The following is an 18506-nucleotide window of genomic DNA, read 5'->3' on the forward strand; positions in this document are numbered from 1 at the left end:
CAGTTTGAAAAAACCATACCAGAGAAAGGGAAAAGGATCGCGATAATCCGAGAGGCATGTGCTCAATTTACAGTGTCATCCCTAAAAATGCTGCACTGAGAAGCAAAAGCAAATGGCTTGCATAAGAGTATATGATTATGAAGAGAATGAGAATATATCTCTGATTAGTATTACTTGTATATTATTATTTAAGTATTAAAGTTTCACCTCAACCTGGTTAAACGATCAATTTGAGAATCCTCAGCCCAAAACAGAACTCAATTGCACACCTAAATGAATGAAAAGTTTAAAAAATTAATTAAAAAGAAAAACAAAAAAGAAAGAAAGAATAAAAGATACTATTATACGAAATACAAAATGGACATCTCCTATACTATCTAGAATAACCATCTTCCCAAAAGTTTAAATTGATTTTGGAGTTCACCAAGAATTGAACCTTTGATTTTTCGGATCTAGCACTTTAATACCATGTCATGATACCATTCATTCCAAAAGCTTCAGCTAATAAGAAAAGGTAACATTAATAGTTATATCTCTAATACTCCCTAAACCTCCATTGGCTCCTCGTATTTTCCTTTAAAATTATTATCTTATATATAAAAGAACAACGCATATAGTAAACAAATGGAACAACGAATTAAAAAAATAAAAGTAAAATTAATTTTAAAATTAAAAAACCCATTAAAAAACATTATACCAATTAACTCTAATTTTACTTTAGAAAATCTTCTCCTTCTTCCCATCTCTCATTAGCCGTCGCCCAGCATCTTCCGTCGTGCAGCACGAATTCCCCCTTGCGCTGCCCCACCCCCGTCGCACCATCACAACCCCAGCATCCTCCGTCATGCCGCACGGATTCCTCCTTGCGCCGCCCCCACCCCCATCGCGCCAGCACAGCTTCCTCCCCCGCACGCCGCAACAACCACCAACCATGCAAGCGCAACCACCGTTCGTCCTCTTCTCCCCTGCATCACGCTGCGCATTTCGGATGAAGACACACCCTTCCCCGTCGCGCTATCACAGCTTCCTCCCCTGTGTGCCGCAGCAACCCCTGACCATGCAAGCGAAGCCGCCATGAGTCCTCTTCTTTCTTGCGTCGCACCGCGCATTCTGGAAGAAAATGCCACCGATCCACATCCGCATTCCACAGTCGTCACTAGAGGCAGCCAGAGTGCCGCTGTCCCGTGAAACCCGCACAGTCGCAGCCGTAATTGATTCACGATCCCGTTCTCCTGCTGTCGCTGCTGTTTCCTTCCCTAGATCGCGCCTTGAATTGCTGTCACGACTCAGGACCGCCGCATTGAATTGTCGTTGATTTTATTAGTAATGCGGATGGTTATTATGTTTATTTAATTTGGATTTAAGTACATACAATGAAATTTGGTGGATGTTGTGAATAGTTATTTTTATTTTAGGGTGGATGTTTATTTAATTTGAATTGAATTTAAGTAGATACAATGAAATTTGTTGGATATTCATTTTATTAGATATGTGAATGGTTTATAAATCGACGGCTTGATGGAGAAGAAGCTTGACGGCACTGAAGCTGGCTGGTGAGGGAGGGACCGACGGTGCAATGAGAGTTTGGGGAGGGGATATGCGACAGTAAGTTAAAAGGTGGATAGTTAAAGTGTAAAGGGTGAAAGTAAAATTTTTTGGAGGATAATTTGTGATAAATTGTGTTTTTTTCTATCTTTTGTAGACTAAAAGTGCAGTTTATTGTTTATGTTATTCATAATTTTTATATTTTTTATTATAAACAATGTAAATAATAAATTAAAAAAAATAAAATTAATTATAAATGTTATCAACCTAAAAAAAATAATGGCAAGTCTTCTTTGAAATTATGTAAAAAATGAGAAAAATAATGTCTTAGAAGAAAAGAATTAATAATGGTGCAACTCTTCTATGGAAGCTTCATGTGAAACAGGGAAGAAGCTAAAAACTTCAGTTCAGACGGAAAGAAAGAGGCTAGTTTTTCACATGCATGTTGTGCTCTTTTTTCTTTTTTTGGTGGCAAAATGCTTGATGACACTAAATTGGCATCAATTCGGTAAGTGTCTATTTGCTTGTTGCGCTTCATGATTTAAGGATTAATTTGGATTGATCTTTTTTAAAAAAAAAAATTAATAGATAAAAATTATTTTATATTTATTTTTTTAATAAAAATATTTTTTTTAAAAGACATATTTAAATAGATTTTAAATTAAATAAAAGTACTTCATTTTTGAATAATTGACACTACTAAATCAATTGATTTCTAATATTATATAATTGTCTTAAAAACAAAAGTGCTACATAGATGTCCAAGTTTACATTACATAAAGTACGTGTAAATTGAATGTATTTTTTATTTACCAAGAGAAGAGCCGTAGTGGCAAATCAATAGAAGCTATTAGGTTCGATTTACTTGAATACATTAACAAAAATATAAATCGAAGCTACCTAATATATTGGATCAATGTGATAAATCGAATTTAGTAAGTTCGATTTACCTATGTGCATCACCTATATAAATAGGAATAAAACATTAAACTCTCATTAAAGTAGAACTCACAATAGCTAGTGAACATAATTTTCTAGTTCTTATTAATGTATTTAAGTAAATCGACTTTAATAGATTCGATTTATTTGCTAGTACATTCCTCTCTTGATAAATCAAATCAAAGTCGATTTACATAGTTTCAATGTAAATCTAGACATTCATGTAACACTTTTGATTTTAGGACAATCACGTAGTACTAGAGAGTAATTGATTTAGTGGTTTCTATTACCCTTTATTTTTTAAGAAAGTACATTTTTCACTTAAGAAAACTAATCCAAACTGGTATTAAGTTTGGCAAACATGTTTCTATAATTGTTAGGTAACCAACTAGAGTACCAGCCAACCTTTTAAATTTCAAAAGACTCCATCCACCGCGTCCTCTTCTTGAAGAGAAACATCTCAAAACCTAAGAAAAAAAAATATCTAATAACCTATATAAAAAAAACCATCAATTTACTTAGAGAAAAACCTCTTAAACCTGTAAAAAAAAATACACATTTAATCTGAAAGAAACAATTTAAAAAAATAGTTAAAAAAATAGGAAGCCAATGAAAAACATCATCTGAAACTCATAATGCATTGAAATCACCTTCCATCAAAACGGGCGTGATTCGAGATAGCTGACGACGAGGTGATCGAGTTGACTGCTTGGACGGCGCGGGTAAACGCCCTTGCGTGAACCGCAATGGAGGATAAAGCTGCGGTAGATTACTTAGACATCCGCGAGGATTCGGAATGTGCGGAGCGATGGGGTGTTTGATCATATGCGAGCACTTCTGTGTGACAATGAAGGCCGCGCGATGGCAAGGACGATGCTGACGTCAATAGGGGGACCATGGCATCACAATGGAGAGGACAAGATGTCGGCGACGCGACGCAAAACGGCTGCAAGGGATGACGCGCGGGGAGCGGCGATTGCACGTGATGGAAGACCAAAGCGGAAGTCGATTCGTGCAATGAGGGTGACACAACCAAGACATGACGGCGGCTCGACGGTGTGGGAGGAGGCAGATGTCGAAGGTATTCTGGAGGAGGAACGAGAGAGAATACTCCGCCGTGTAACAACCGCCCCTTCTAGAAACAAAATTAAATTTGAAGTTTGAAAATCAGTTAGGAGATAAGTTTAGAATTTTGAAATTTTGGGATAGGAACCTGGTAACCACCCTCAGTTTGAAATTTAAAATATCCCAACCACCCCATCCCCAAATGTATATAAATAGGGGAGCACCCATAGGTAGAAAATCACTTCTCTCAAACACTTATCCTCTCCCTTCTCTCTCTACAAAGAAATAACATTCTGTGGGCAAACATAAGAGGCAAGCTCAAAGAAGCGTTAGAAAAGAAGGTAGGGAATTATGCCTTTCTTACTTATGTTGGCATGTAGTATGCTTTATTTTGTTTTCTTCCATCCATGCATGGCTATCATCTTTCATGTATTTTATGGCATGAATTATTCTTTGCTTATCTCTCACCTACATTGAGCATGATTATCTATTTTGTCAATTATACCCTCTTGAATCAATTAATATGTATCCCATATCTTTTCTATGTGCATTTACATGACCTTTTAATTACTATTCCTTTTATGTTGAGAGTACATGCCACTTTATAACGTTTTATTAAATTATTTAACATTCCCTAATTTTACTATGTGCTCTTACATGACCTTTGATACCGTTACATTATTATTATTCCTTTTATGTTGAGAGTACATGCCCCTTTATAACGTTTTATTAAATTATTTAACATTCCCTAATTTTACTATGTGCCTTTACATGACCTTTGATACCGTTACCTTATTATTATTCCTTTAATATTGAGAGTACATGCTCCTTTTTATATCTTGTTCAAGGAACCCTATTTTATTATATGCAACTAAATGACCCCTTATATCATTATGTTATTATTGCTCCTTTATTTTAAAGATCAAGGGTACATACTTCTTATAATATCTAATCCAAGTATTTCAAATACTCACTTTCTTACTATATACACTTAGATTATACTTTTTACATTATATCATTAATATCTTCTTAGGGTCAAGAGTACATGTTCCTCATAATTGTTTTATTCAGCTAATTAATATCCCTTATTTTATTACATGAAATTATATTGACTTTTATACCATTAGATTACTATTAATATTTCCTTGAGTTAAAAAGTACATGCTCTCTTATAACTATTTTATTCAACTATTTAAAATATCCTATTTTTTTTAGTATGTACATTTATATTATTAATACCCCTCTAGGGACGAGAGTACCTACTTTCGTATAAAATCTTATTCAAACATGCTTATTTTATCATGATATATGCCTCTCCTCTCGCATGATTCATTCTTGTATATGCCTAAATAACCGTACTTGTTAAAGAACTGAGGGAATGATCCTTCGGTAAGGGAAGGTGACCCCCAAAGACAAGATAATCGAGATGATCCTTCGGTAAGGGAAGGTGATCGAAAAACGTTTGGGATAAGAACCTTCGGTAAGGGAAGGGGACTATCCCATCAATTTTATATAATAAGATATCTTTTTATATGACTCCATTCTTGTGTATGTCTAAATAACTTTGATTGTAAATTAAACTGAGGGAATGACCCTTCGGTAAGGGAAGGTAACCCCCAAAGACAAGATATCGAGATGATCCCTCGGTAAGGGAGGGTGATCGATCGAGATGATCCTTCGGTAAGGGAAGGTGATCGCCAAGACATTCGAGATAAGAACCTTCGGTAAGGGAAGGGGACTCTCATTTATACCGGTTTGAGCTCAATACCCTCCATATAAGTTATAAGTTAAGAAAGAAAGAAGGCACGAATGAAAGCTTGAGTTCTATGTTTTCCTTAGATTCGATTATGATTATGTTGAGGTTATCCTTCTGTTTTCCTATATGTTTTCCCTTTCTTTTACACACATGTTTTACAAAAAAGAAGATGCATATCACATGCCATGTTATACGCTTGTTTTTAAAATCCCGCACGTGGGCTGGAGATGGATAAGGAGGTGTTACATAGCACTCCTACTGAGACGTTAGGTTCTCACTCCCTTTCTTTTCCCATACTATCTCCAGAGGAACATGGCACAGCGGATAGAGACGACGCAGTGCCCCCGAGGGAAACTTCTGAGTATGACCCCTCGAAGCACGCGTGGGTAGTTGCGACCACTACTACCGTGCTCCAAACTGTCTACTTAGGTCGAGAACCCGTGGAAGAAGAACCCCAGCTGCCCGTCATGACCTTCCTAGATAGGAATGCTTCATCATCTAGAAAGCGGCCACCTAAGGTGGTACACCTCGAGTCCGACTCCGAGGCCGAGGAAGAGGAAATCCGACGACCCTGGCCAGAAGGAAGACACCATGGAGGAGGATCCAAAGGAGGAGTTGAACCCTTGCGGAAGTCCAAAGGTGGAATACGTTCCCCCACTTCGGCACCCCGTCGAGTTTTGGTTCATCCCACGCAACGGAACTGGGTCTTCACTGCGCGAAAGGGTGTTGGAGGGAGACCCCTGGTACCTCGATTCATAAATAACTGAAGAGTCCTGATCAAGGATGGGATAGGATGCAAGTATGGGAGCCTCTTCGGCAAGATTGGTTTAGGACGTATTAGTTTCCTTTTCTTGTTTTAGTTTACCTTAAGTATTTCATACTCACGGTTAAGATGCTATTCCATTTTTATCAAAATTCCAACGTTTTAGTGCTACCCATTTTCCGCTCTACGCGCATTTACTCCTTCCTTGCGTAACGATTTAGTCATTTCTTTGCTTAACCAAGTTGGCACCTTATTTTAAAGACCCCCACGATAGTATAAAACTTAGGGTGTTACAATTATTGGTATCAGAGCAAAGTCGATCCTAGGAGATATGACTAATGAAGCCTCTTCCTATGGTTATCCATAAATAGGGAATGTCCAACAGTTCCCCCACCCTCTGCCGATGCACCCCAACGTCAAGGACGAGTCTTTGCCCTCAGCAGGTCTGTCAGAGGGTTTGCATCCTCATTTCAGGTAGATCATACCTTGCTAACCTAGTGTGCCTCCCTTTAGTAGGATTAGACATCATCCTAGGAATGGACTGGCTCAACGAAAACCGAGTCTTGTTAGATTATTTTGAGAGAAAAGTCATCTTCCCTTCTCAATCCATACGAGACACACGTGACCTTCCAAGATCCTCCGAAGACACCAGTACGAGGCAAGAATATGCCTTGCTAAATTCGGTAAAAGCAGACTCCCATCAGGAGTTCTGTGAGATACCAGTAGTACACGACTTTTCAGATGTCTTTCCCGAAGATATACCCTCGTTTCCCCTAACACGAGAGGTTGAGTTCTCCATATAATTGATGCCTGGGACAGGGCCAATCTCCATAGCCCCTTACCGGATGGCTCCATTGGAACTCACTGAACTGAAGAACCAACTAGAGGAGCTGCTGCAAAAAGGATTCATCCGACCAAGTGCCTCTCCCTGGGGAGCTCCAGTATTGTTTGTGAAGAAAAAAGACGGCAGCATGTGTCTCTGCGTGGACTATAGGCAACTCAACAAAATCAAGGTGAAGAACAAGTATCCCCTCCCAAGAATAGATGACTTAATGGACCAACTACAAGGTGCAACAGTGTTCTCAAAAATTGACCTGAGATCAGGGTATCATCAAATAAGGGTAAGAGAGGAAGACATTCCAAAGACAGCATTTCGAACGAGATACGGACACTACGAGTTCACCGTAATGTCTTTTGGGTTGACCAATGCCCCGCCGTCTTTATGGACTACATGAATAGAATTTTTCGACCTTACCTCGACAGTTTCGTGGTGGTATTCATAGATGATATTTTGATTTTCTCCAAGATAGAAGAAGAACACAGGGAGCACTTGCGTGTAATACTGGGAACCCTTCGAGAAAAAAAAGTTGTACGCAAAACTATCCAAGTGTGAGTTTTGGATGAAGGAGGTACAATTTCTTGGACACATGGTTTCCGGCAACGGAATATCAGTGGATCCCAGTAAGATAGACTCGGTACTAAACTGGGAAAGGCCGACGTCAGTCATAAGGAGTTTTTTTAGGATTGGCGGGCTACTATAGAAGGTTCATAAGAGGGTTTTCTCAACTAGCCCTGCCGTTAACCCGTTTAACCAGGAAGGATACCCCGTTTGCTTGGACGCCAGACTGCGAAAGAAGCTTCCAAGAGTTAAAGTGTCGCTTGACATCCGCCCCAGTACTAGCCTTACCTAACCCTGACATGGCCTTCGAAGTTTACTGCGACGCCTCAGGACAAGGATTGGGTTGCGTACTAATGCAATGCAAAAAGGTAGTGGCGTATGCGTCAAGACAACTGAAGACCCACGAAGCCAACTATCCAACTCACGACCTTGAACTAGCCGCGATAGTATTTGTGCTGAAGACATGGAGGCATCATTTGTACGGAGTTGAGTATTCTCCGATCATAAGAGCTTAAAGTACCTGTTCGACCAGAAGGAACTCAACATACGACAAAGGAGGTGGATGGAGTTTCTTAAAGATTATGACTTTGTTCTAAATTACCACCCAGGAAAGGCTAACTTGGTGGCTGACGCTCTGAGTCGGAAGGTACTCAAGGCATCATGGCTAATGATAAAATAGGCAAAGTTGATAAAGAATTTCAGAGACATGAACCTACAAGTCACCCTCGCTCCAAAAAGCATACGTCTGAACCACCTAACAGTGGCAAGTCAATTCAAAGAACAAATAACTAAGGCGCAGAGTTCCGATCCCGATTTTCAAGAAACCCTGAGCCTTGTCAAAGAAGGAAAATTGAAAGGCTTCACCGAAGGAGAGGACAAGGTGTGGAGATACCAAGGTCGAATCTGTGTCCCAAAGGAAGGCGATCTTCAAAGCAAGATTGCGGAAGAAGCCCACAAAGGAGATTTTACCATTCATCCTGGCATGACAAAGATGTACCATGATTTGAAAAAGATGTTCTGGTGGCCAGGGATGAAAAAGGATTTAGCTACGGTCGTGAATAAATGTCTGGTTTGTCAGAAGGTAAAAAATTGAACATTCGAAACCATCAAGGGTATTGCAACCCCTTGGCATCCCAGAGTGGAAAATGGGAGGACATATCGATGGATTTCGTCATGGGACTACCTCGTACTCAAACAGGGCGTGACGCTATATGGGTCATCGTGGACCGACTTACAAAGATTGCCCACTTTCTACCAGTCAAGGCGACCGACTCATTGGAAAGACTAGCCACGCTATATATCAAAGAGATCGTGAGGTTACAACAACCATAGTCTCGGACAGAGACCCAAGATTTACCTCGAGGTTTTGAAACGTACTGCAGAAGGCATTCGGGACAAAATTGTGCCTGAGCACATCGTACCACCCGCAAATAGATGGACAAATGGAGAGGACCATCCAGACGTTGGAAGACATGTTATGAGCTTGTGTCCTGGACAGACCAGGAAAGTGGGAGAGTCACCTACCACTAATCGAGTTTGCTTATAACAACAGTTACCATGGTAGCGTCGGGATGGCACCATATGAAGCACTGTACGGGCAAAGATGCCAATCTCCTTTATGCTGGTACGGACCAGAAGAGAAAGGCTACTTAGGACCGGAGTTAGTAAGACAGACCACGGAAGATATCAAGAGGATAAGAGAGGGAATGCACACCGCCCAAAGTCGACAAAAGAGTTATGCAGATCAACGAAGGAAACCCCTCAAATTTCAGGAAGTCGATCACGTATTCCAAAAAATCACCCCCACCACCGGGGTAGGGAGGGCTCTTAAGGTACAAAAACTAAGCCCCCGGTACCTGGGTCCATTCCAAATCCTCCGGCGTATAGGAAAGTCGGCATACCATCTTTCCCTACCACCAAATCTATCAAGACTACATGACGTGTTCCATGTGTCCCAACTCCGAAAATACCAGCACGATCCAAGCCATGTGTTGCAGCAAGAGGATGTAACACTCAAAGACGACTTGACTTTTGAACTACCAGCCATAGAGATTGTAAACAGAAGCATGAAGCAACTAAGGAGCAAGACGATACGACTGGTAAAGGTGGCATGGGGTAGCGGCAATTCCAGAGACTACACATGGGAAAAAGAGGCAGACATGAGACAGGAGCTCCCGGACTTATTTACAGGTAACAATCGTGGTGAGGATCTCCTTTCTCCCCAACAGTAAGGAAATTTCAGTAGGACCCCTAAGTTATCTAAACGACCATTATCGACCAAGTTCAGACATGGAATTTGGGGACAAATTCTTTTCTTATGGGGGTGATAATGTAACAACCGCCCCTTCTAGAAACAAAATTAAATTTGAAGTTTGAAAATCAGTTAGGAGATAAGTTTAGAATTTTGAAATTTTGGGATAGGAACCTGGTAACCACCCTCAGTTTGAAATTTAAAATATCCCAACCACCCCATCCCCAAATGTATATAAATAGGGAAGCACCCATAGGTAGAAAATCACTTCTCTCAAACACTTATCCTCTCCCTTCTCTCTCTACAAAGAAATAACATTCTGTGGGCAAACATAAGAGGCAAGCTCAAAGAAGCGTTAGAAAAGAAGGTAGGGAATTATGCCTTTCTTACTTATGTTGGCATGTAGTATGCTTTATTTTGTTTTCTTCCATCCATGCATGGCTATCATCTTTCATGTATTTTATGGCATGAATTATTCTTTGCTTATCTCTCACCTACATTGAGCATGATTATCTATTTTGTCAATTATACCCTCTTGAATCAATTAATATGTATCCCATATCTTTTCTATGTGCATTTACATGACCTTTTAATTACTATTCCTTTTATGTTGAGAGTACATGCCACTTTATAACGTTTTATTAAATTATTTAACATTCCCTAATTTTACTATGTGCCCTTACATGACCTTTGATACCGTTACATTATTATTATTCCTTTTATGTTGAGAGTACATGCCCCTTTATAACGTTTTATTAAATTATTTAACATTCCCTAATTTTACTATGTGCCTTTACATGACCTTTGATACCGTTACCTTATTATTATTCCTTTAATATTGAGAGTACATGCTCCTTTTTATATCTTGTTCAAGGAACCCTATTTTATTATATGCAACTAAATGACCCCTTATATCATTATGTTATTATTGCTCCTTTATTTTAAAGATCAAGGGTACATACTTCTTATAATATCTAATCCAAGTATTTCAAATACTCACTTTCTTACTATATACACTTAGATTATACTTTTTACATTATATCATTAATATCTTCTTAGGGTCAAGAGTACATGTTCCTCATAATTGTTTTATTCAGCTAATTAATATCCCTTATTTTATTACATGAAATTATATTGACTTTTATACCATTAGATTACTATTAATATTTCCTTGAGTTAAAAAGTACATGCTCTCTTATAACTATTTTATTCAACTATTTAAAATATCCTATTTTTTTTAGTATGTACATTTATATTATTAATACCCCTCTAGGGACGAGAGTACCTACTTTCGTATAAAATCTTATTCAAACATGCTTATTTTATCATGATATATGCCTCTCCTCTCGCATGATTCATTCTTGTATATGCCTAAATAACCGTACTTGTTAAAGAACTGAGGGAATGATCCTTCGGTAAGGGAAGGTGACCCCCAAAGACAAGATAATCGAGATGATCCTTCGGTAAGGGAAGGTGATCGAAAAACGTTTGGGATAAGAACCTTCGGTAAGGGAAGGGGACTATCCCATCAATTTTATATAATAAGATATCTTTTTATATGACTCCATTCTTGTGTATGTCTAAATAACTTTGATTGTAAATTAAACTGAGGGAATGACCCTTCGGTAAGGGAAGGTGACCCCCAAAGACAAGATAATCGAGATGATCCTTCGGTAAGGGAAGGTGATCGAAAAACGTTTGGGATAAGAACCTTCGGTAAGGGAAGGGGACTATCCCATCAATTTTATATAATAAGATATCTTTTTATATGACTCCATTCTTGTGTATGTCTAAATAACTTTGATTGTAAATTAAACTGAGGGAATGACCCTTCGGTAAGGGAAGGTGACCCCCAAAGACAAGATATCGAGATGATCCTTCGGTAAGGGAAGGTGATCGCCAAGACATTCGAGATAAGAACCTTCGGTAAGGGAAGGGGACTCTCATTTATACCGGTTTGAGCTCAATACCCTCCATATAAGTTATAAATTAAGAAAGAAAGAAGGCACGAATGAAAGCTTGAGTTCTATGTTTTCCTTAGATTCGATTATGATTATGTTGAGGTTATCCTTCTGTTTTCCTATATGTTTTCCCTTTCTTTTACACACATGTTTTACAAAAAAGAAGATGCATATCACATGCCATGTTATACGCTTGTTTTTAAAATCCCGCACGTGGGCTGGAGATGGATATGGAGGTGTTACATAGCACTCCTACTGAGACGTTAGGTTCTCACTCCCTTTCTTTTCCCATACTATCTCCAGAGGAACATGGCACAGCGGATAGAGACGACGCAGTGCCCCCGAGGGAAACTTCTGAGTATGACCCCTCGAAGCACGCGTGGGTAGTTGCGACCACTACTACCGTGCTCCAAACTGTCTACTTAGGTCGAGAACCCGTGGAAGAAGAACCCCAGCTGCCCGTCATGACCTTCCTAGATAGGAATGCTTCATCATCTAGAAAGCGGCCACCTAAGGTGGTACACCTCGAGTCCGACTCCGAGGCCGAGGAAGAGGAAATCCGACGACCCTGGCCAGAAGGAAGACACCATGGAGGAGGATCCAGAGGAGGAGTTGAACCCTTGCGGAAGTCCAAAGGTGGAATACGTTCCCCCACTTCGGCACCCCGTCGAGTTTTGGTTCATCCCACGCAACGGAACCGGGTCTTCACTGCGCGAAAGGGTGTTGGAGGGAGACCCCTGGTACCTCGATTCATAAATAACTGAAGAGTCCTGATCAAGGATGGGATAGGATGCAAGTATGGGAGCCTCTTCGGCAAGATTGGTTTAGGACGTATTAGTTTCCTTTTCTTGTTTTAGTTTACCTTAAGTATTTCATACTCACGGTTAAGATGCTATTCCATTTTTATCAAAATTCCAACGTTTTAGTGCTACCCATTTTCCGCTCTATGCGCATTTACTCCTTCCTTGCGTAACGATTTAGTCATTTCTTTGCTTAACCAAGTTGGCACCTTATTTTAAAGACCCCCACGATAGTATAAAACTTAGGGTGTTACACGCCGCGTCCTCTTCTTGAAAAGAAATATCTCAAATCCTAAGGAAAAAAACATCTAACAACCCACATAAAAAAAACCATCAATTTACTTAAAAAGAAACCTCTGAAACTCTCTAAAAATATATCCATTTAATCCGAAAGAAACACTTGAAAAAATAGTTAAAAGAAAAAGAACTTACTCTCGAAAAGAAACATCCCACAATCTAATAAATATAATCCAGTAACCCATATAAAAACCATCGAAAGCAACATCTAAATCCTGTAGAAAAAACATCTCTTTACTTGTAAAGAAATATTCAAAAAAAAAATAGATATACATATAGTGAAACATCCAAACTCACAATGCATTGAAATCACCTTCCATCGAAACGGGCGTGATTTGGGGTGGCCGACGATGAGAAGTAGACTTCTTCACAGGAGACAACCGCTAGGATTCGAAATGTTGCGGAACGATGGGATGTTTGATCCTACGCGAGCACTTCTGGGTGACGACGGTGGAGGCCGTGGCAAGGACAACACCGACGTCAAAAACGGGACCACAACGTCGCAATAAAGAGGACGGAATGCCGGCGACGCAGACTGCAAGGGATGATGCGCGGGAAGAGGCGATTGCACACAATGGAGGGCCAAAGCGGAAGTCGATTCGCGCAACGAGGGTGATGCAACCAAGACATGTCGGCGGCTCGACGGTGGCGCAGGAGGAGGCAGACGTGGTATTGTGGATGGGAGGAGGAAGAACGAGAGAGAGTACATGAGCTCATATAAGGAATAGTTTGTAGTTCAGGGTTGTACCAGGCTTGTACGAAGAAAGTGTAAAAATAATCTTTTTGAAAATTTTAAATTTTACAACTAGGATTAAGAGAGAGTTGACTATGTTAGCCTATACTATATACTATAGTTAATAAAAATTGTTAGATGATTTAAATTTAATAATTTGTAATTACAAATTTTATATAAATATAAATGTATCTGAATCTTCATTTTTACTGGACTCGTTTGCACAATATTTATGAATTGGTTATTGGATGGTTAATTTCAAAATTTTTATAAGGGAAAATTTAAGGGTCATTACTTTTATTAAAATTTGGCCAATACTTAACCAATAAAAAAATAAGTAATTTTATACTATTAAATATAATTTTATACTATTAAAAAAATTAATAATAACTAATTAATGGATATAAATCACAAAATCTACTATTCTTAACACTCCTCTTTATATAATTGACTAATTGTTTTAGTTTAGGTCGTGCCGTCGTGGCAGTGCTAGGACTCTTCTATAATTATATCTCTGCAAATAATGTAATAGGGCACCCCTGTTGTAATTAGTAATAACTTGTTGGGGTTATTTTGTACTTCCCCTTCAACACATATTTCTTCGTGTTGACTTCATGAGCGTTCTTGATTTTCCATTACTGCTGGTTTCACTTTGGTCAAACGAACAGATTTTTCGAAAGCCCACCATGCCAGGTGTTCTTGACTTCTTGTTTTTCAATTGCTTATTCTCACCTCTATTATATATTATTAATTTTATAATAAAAATATAACATATATTATTCATTCGTTATAATTAAAATTAAATATTTTTTTAAAATTAAATTTTTTTTATTTTTCTTATTCCTTCACTCAATCTATCTCTTTCATATATCATTATCAATAACTAATTACAAATTTGACAATAAAAATATATAACATAATATTTTTTAATTAGATTTAAATTAAAATTAAAATATTACTATATTATATATTATATCTATATATTACTAACTAATTTAATAACGAAAATGTATTACATAATACTCTCTTATTAAAATTTTAAAAAATATTTTCCTTCAAAATTAATAAATAGCCTTCTTACATTCTCTTATTTACCTCTCTTTTTTTTTCTATTTCTATATCTATTCTTTCAACTATATATATAATTTATAATTTATATTTTATATTACTAATTTGACAAATCAAAATATATTCACCAGATATTTTTTATTATAATTAAAATAAAATTTTTTTTAACTTCCAAAATTAACAAACTCTCTCTCTCATTCTTTTTTTTTTTTCTTTCTCTTTTCTCTTATTCTCTATTTTTCTCTACTTTTTTGTTCTACAAAAAATAAAATTAATAATATAATATAATTTAAATAAAAAATATTATTATATGCATATTTTTTTATTAATTTTTAAATTTTTACTGCTTATCTTTCTAATCTATATTTTCACTTCTTTTTCTTTAAATATTTATTACATATAATTTAAAAAAAATACTAATGTTGTGATTAAAAGTTAGAATCAAGATTTAATTTTAAAAAAAAAAATAAATTTGAGTTAATTTTATAACTATCCATATAAATTTTTTTATACTAATAATATCTAATTATATTTTTATATATATATAGAAAAATATTATTTTTAAATAACAAGCATAAAAATTAATTATTTCTATTTTTGCAACAGACTTAATATCTAATCAAATATATTTTTATTTATCTATAGAGACTCTAGTCTTCTTAAACGATGAAAACTTTGGTCCTTAGAACCTTTTTATAAAAGTAGTTTAATGCTATAAATTTTTTGTGTCATAATCTATAATATCAAAATTAACATAATTTTAAAAGATTTATATTATCGTAATGTTATTATAGGTAAAAATACTAGTTCTAAAAAAAAAAGATTAAGGTCCAGTTTGGATAAATAGCTTAATTAAGCTACTTTTGAAAAAATAGCTTAAACAATAAATGGTTATATTAAAAGTAGTTTATAAATAAATTATTTTGTGTTTAGATTTTAGTTTTAAAAGTGCTTATTTTAAAATAAATGTGATAAAAAAAACTTTTTATTATAAGAGAAGTAATTTTTTTTAACTTCTCTATAAACTCCTAAATAATTTTTTAAAAAACTAAAAAAAATTACTTTTAAAACTTCCAAAGCTCCTAAATATACTTAGGGTCTGTTTGAGAAACTCCAAAAGCTACTTATTTTAGCTTTTGACTTATAAAAAGTTACATTAATAGTGTTTGGTATAATTTTTTAAATAAACTTTTAACTTTTCAAAAAGTTATTTAAGAACTTTTAAAAAAGTTAAAAAATGTGACTTTTTCTATTTTCAAAAGCTATTTTATCACTCTTATTTAATGCACAACTTTAAAACAAAGATTTTTATAATAACTTTTCAAATACAAAATAACTTATTTAAAAGTTGCTATTAATAAAAGCCCTTAAAGCTCTTTTTTCAAAAGAACTTATCTAAAAAGTTTAGCTAAACTGCCCTTAGAAGTTTCTTTGAAAAACATTTCAAGTGAAAAAGAATACGATAATTCTAGGCCTGATCTGGTTTACCGTGTAGTGTAATCTCATCCCATCTCAAACAAGAATTTTTTGAGTCAAAGTGTGAAGTGTTCTACTGCAATTCTCATCACTCAGCGTGAGAAAACAAACATGGCGGGGTTACTCACTAAAATTCAGAGATATCTGAGGCAAGCACATGTATGGAGGTTTGTTGGTCTGGCTTCAACTACAGTTGGATTATCATGTTATGCTCTCAGCTCCTCCTTTAACCATCTCTTTGGAAGGTGGAACTTTCTCAAAATCTTTATCTATATTGTTTCCAGTATCACCATTTGTTTCATGATTTTATTTGCAAAGTCATGGCAATGCTCCACCACATTGCGATTCAAAGCTCACCTGTCTTTTCTGGCTTTGACAATAACCGCCATCTACTCCTTTTTCTTCGATAAAGATGTCAACGGAAAACCGGATGTTTACGGCCTAATTTCTTGTGCTGCGTTTGCTGTGATGTCGCTGAGCTTGTCGAGGCAGAGCCACTTGGGATTTGAAGTGGATTTGTTATATTTCTTCTTGGGAGCTTTGATTGTACAATTCATGAAGATACATTTGTTTTTAGGTATCTTTGGAGTGGGACTCAGCTACTCCCTCATCATTCTCCGTTCTTCTTTAGATTTGGAAAATGAGCATCAGAGGTTGGATGATCAGTATCACTCAGTTGTGCAAGTTGACTCAGATTCACAACAACAACAACAACAAGAAGCTGCACAAGTGGATTCAGATTCACAAGAAGTCAACACTGATATTGTCATTATGAAGACACAATTCACCGCTTGTATAGATGCTCTTAAGTCATGTGATAGGGAGCTTATTAATATGCTTTCCAATTATGCAAAAGATAACGTCAAGACCTTCATTGAATCCAACCTTGAGGACCATGTCCCGGTTGACAGCAACATGGTGATTGATGCGCTGCCGTCAAACATTATCGATGACCTTCAAGAAGGAGTGAAGTTCATGGTGGCAAATGGACTTCAGAAGGAGTGTTGCGATTCGTATAGCAGCTGCCGCAGGGAATACTTAGAAAAGTTCATTTCCAGTTCACACTTGAAACTCCCAAATATTGTGAATGTGGTTGAGGCGGAATCAACTGCTCTTGAATTTGAAGTTAGGAATTGGATTACCACTTCAAATTTAGCAATGAGGTTGCTGTTTCCCAATGAAAGAAGACTGTGCGAGCGTATCTTCATGGGGCTCAGCACGGCTACAGATATCGTATTCACCGAAATTTGCAGGGAATTCACGATACATCAATTCAATTTTTCAGATTGCTTTACATTTGAAGTTTTTCCCATGAGCGTAAAAGTTTTCAAGGCACTGAATGACTTGATTCCAGAGTATGAATCATTGTTTTCCCAGAAATGTTGTGATTCAATTAGAAATGAAGCTATCAGTACTTGGAAGAGACTGGGGAAAGCAACCAAAGGGATATTCATAGAGTTGGAGGATTGGATTTGCAATGATGAAGCCATATCAGATGTTCCTGACGAGCTTTATCCGATCTGCAGAAAAGTGATAGAGTGCCTTAATGTTGTTTTCAAAGCTTGGGTCATCCTTCCCCTTGAGAATTTTTTCGAAGAACACCCCATGGTTGTTTATAGAGAGGGAAGCCCGTCTTCATTCTTTATCCAGTTGATTAGGATAATAGGGCTTCTAGAGAAGCATCTGGAAGTCAGGTTCAAAAGCTGTCCGGACCGTGCTCTGCGCTGCATTACAGCCATGAATAATGTAAGGCACATTGAACAGAATGCAAAGAAATGGAACTGGGATACAAACCCCATGTATAATAGTGGCATAATTAGAAAACTGAGTGCAAAAGTCAGACAAAACCTTGAAGACTACCTAAGAATCTCGTGGGATGATGTTGTTGGGCTTTTAAAGCTGGGCGATAACGAAGCATACTCAGCGAAGTCTATGAAAGAGAATCTCAAATTATTCAACTTGCACTTTAAGGAAATATGCAGGGTTCAGTCTACATGGTTTGTCCTAGATGAGCAGCTAAGAAAAGAAATAAGAGAGTCCATAGATAATATCTTGTTGCCAATATATGGAGTCTTTATTGGAAAGTTGTATGATGTTCTTGGTTCTCATGCCAATGAGTATATTGAGTACTCAATGCTTGACATTGATGCTCTACTCAACGATTTCGTTTCGTGGATAACTTAAGATCTAGTGTGTGAAATTGTAATACAAAATGGCATGCTCATAATGGACCTTATTAAAGGGGAGATCATAGTTGTCATGGTTGTTTAATTTACTTGTATATTGATTGTGATTAGAAACGTAGGTAAGCTTTCACCATATTTATCACACCTTGGGTCCATGCCTCTTGATTCCTCTGTATTATTGATTGTAGTAATGCTTTTTTAATCTTTATCTAGTTTTTTTTATATTAAAGGTTAACAGCGAAAACGTGTGCTTTGAATAGATTATTG

The 18506-nt window shown here is 37.0% G+C and overlaps 1 protein-coding gene across 1 annotated transcript; it reads left to right on the top strand.

Moving 5' to 3' along the window:
• Positions 1-16129: 16129 nt before the first annotated feature.
• On the top strand, positions 16130-18299 carry LOC107607007 (exocyst complex component EXO70B1-like). Its single transcript, XM_016308998.3, has one exon. It carries the CDS (start codon positions 16165-16167, stop codon positions 18235-18237), a length of 2073 nt encoding a protein of 690 aa, XP_016164484.1. The 5' UTR covers positions 16130-16164; the 3' UTR covers positions 18238-18299.
• Positions 18300-18506: the final 207 nt, after the last annotated feature.

The sequence above is a fragment of the Arachis ipaensis genome, chromosome B7, assembly GCF_059453495.1.
Source record: "Arachis ipaensis isolate K30076 ecotype BB chromosome B7, ASM5945349v1, whole genome shotgun sequence".
Classification (NCBI taxonomy): domain Eukaryota; kingdom Viridiplantae; phylum Streptophyta; class Magnoliopsida; order Fabales; family Fabaceae; genus Arachis; species Arachis ipaensis.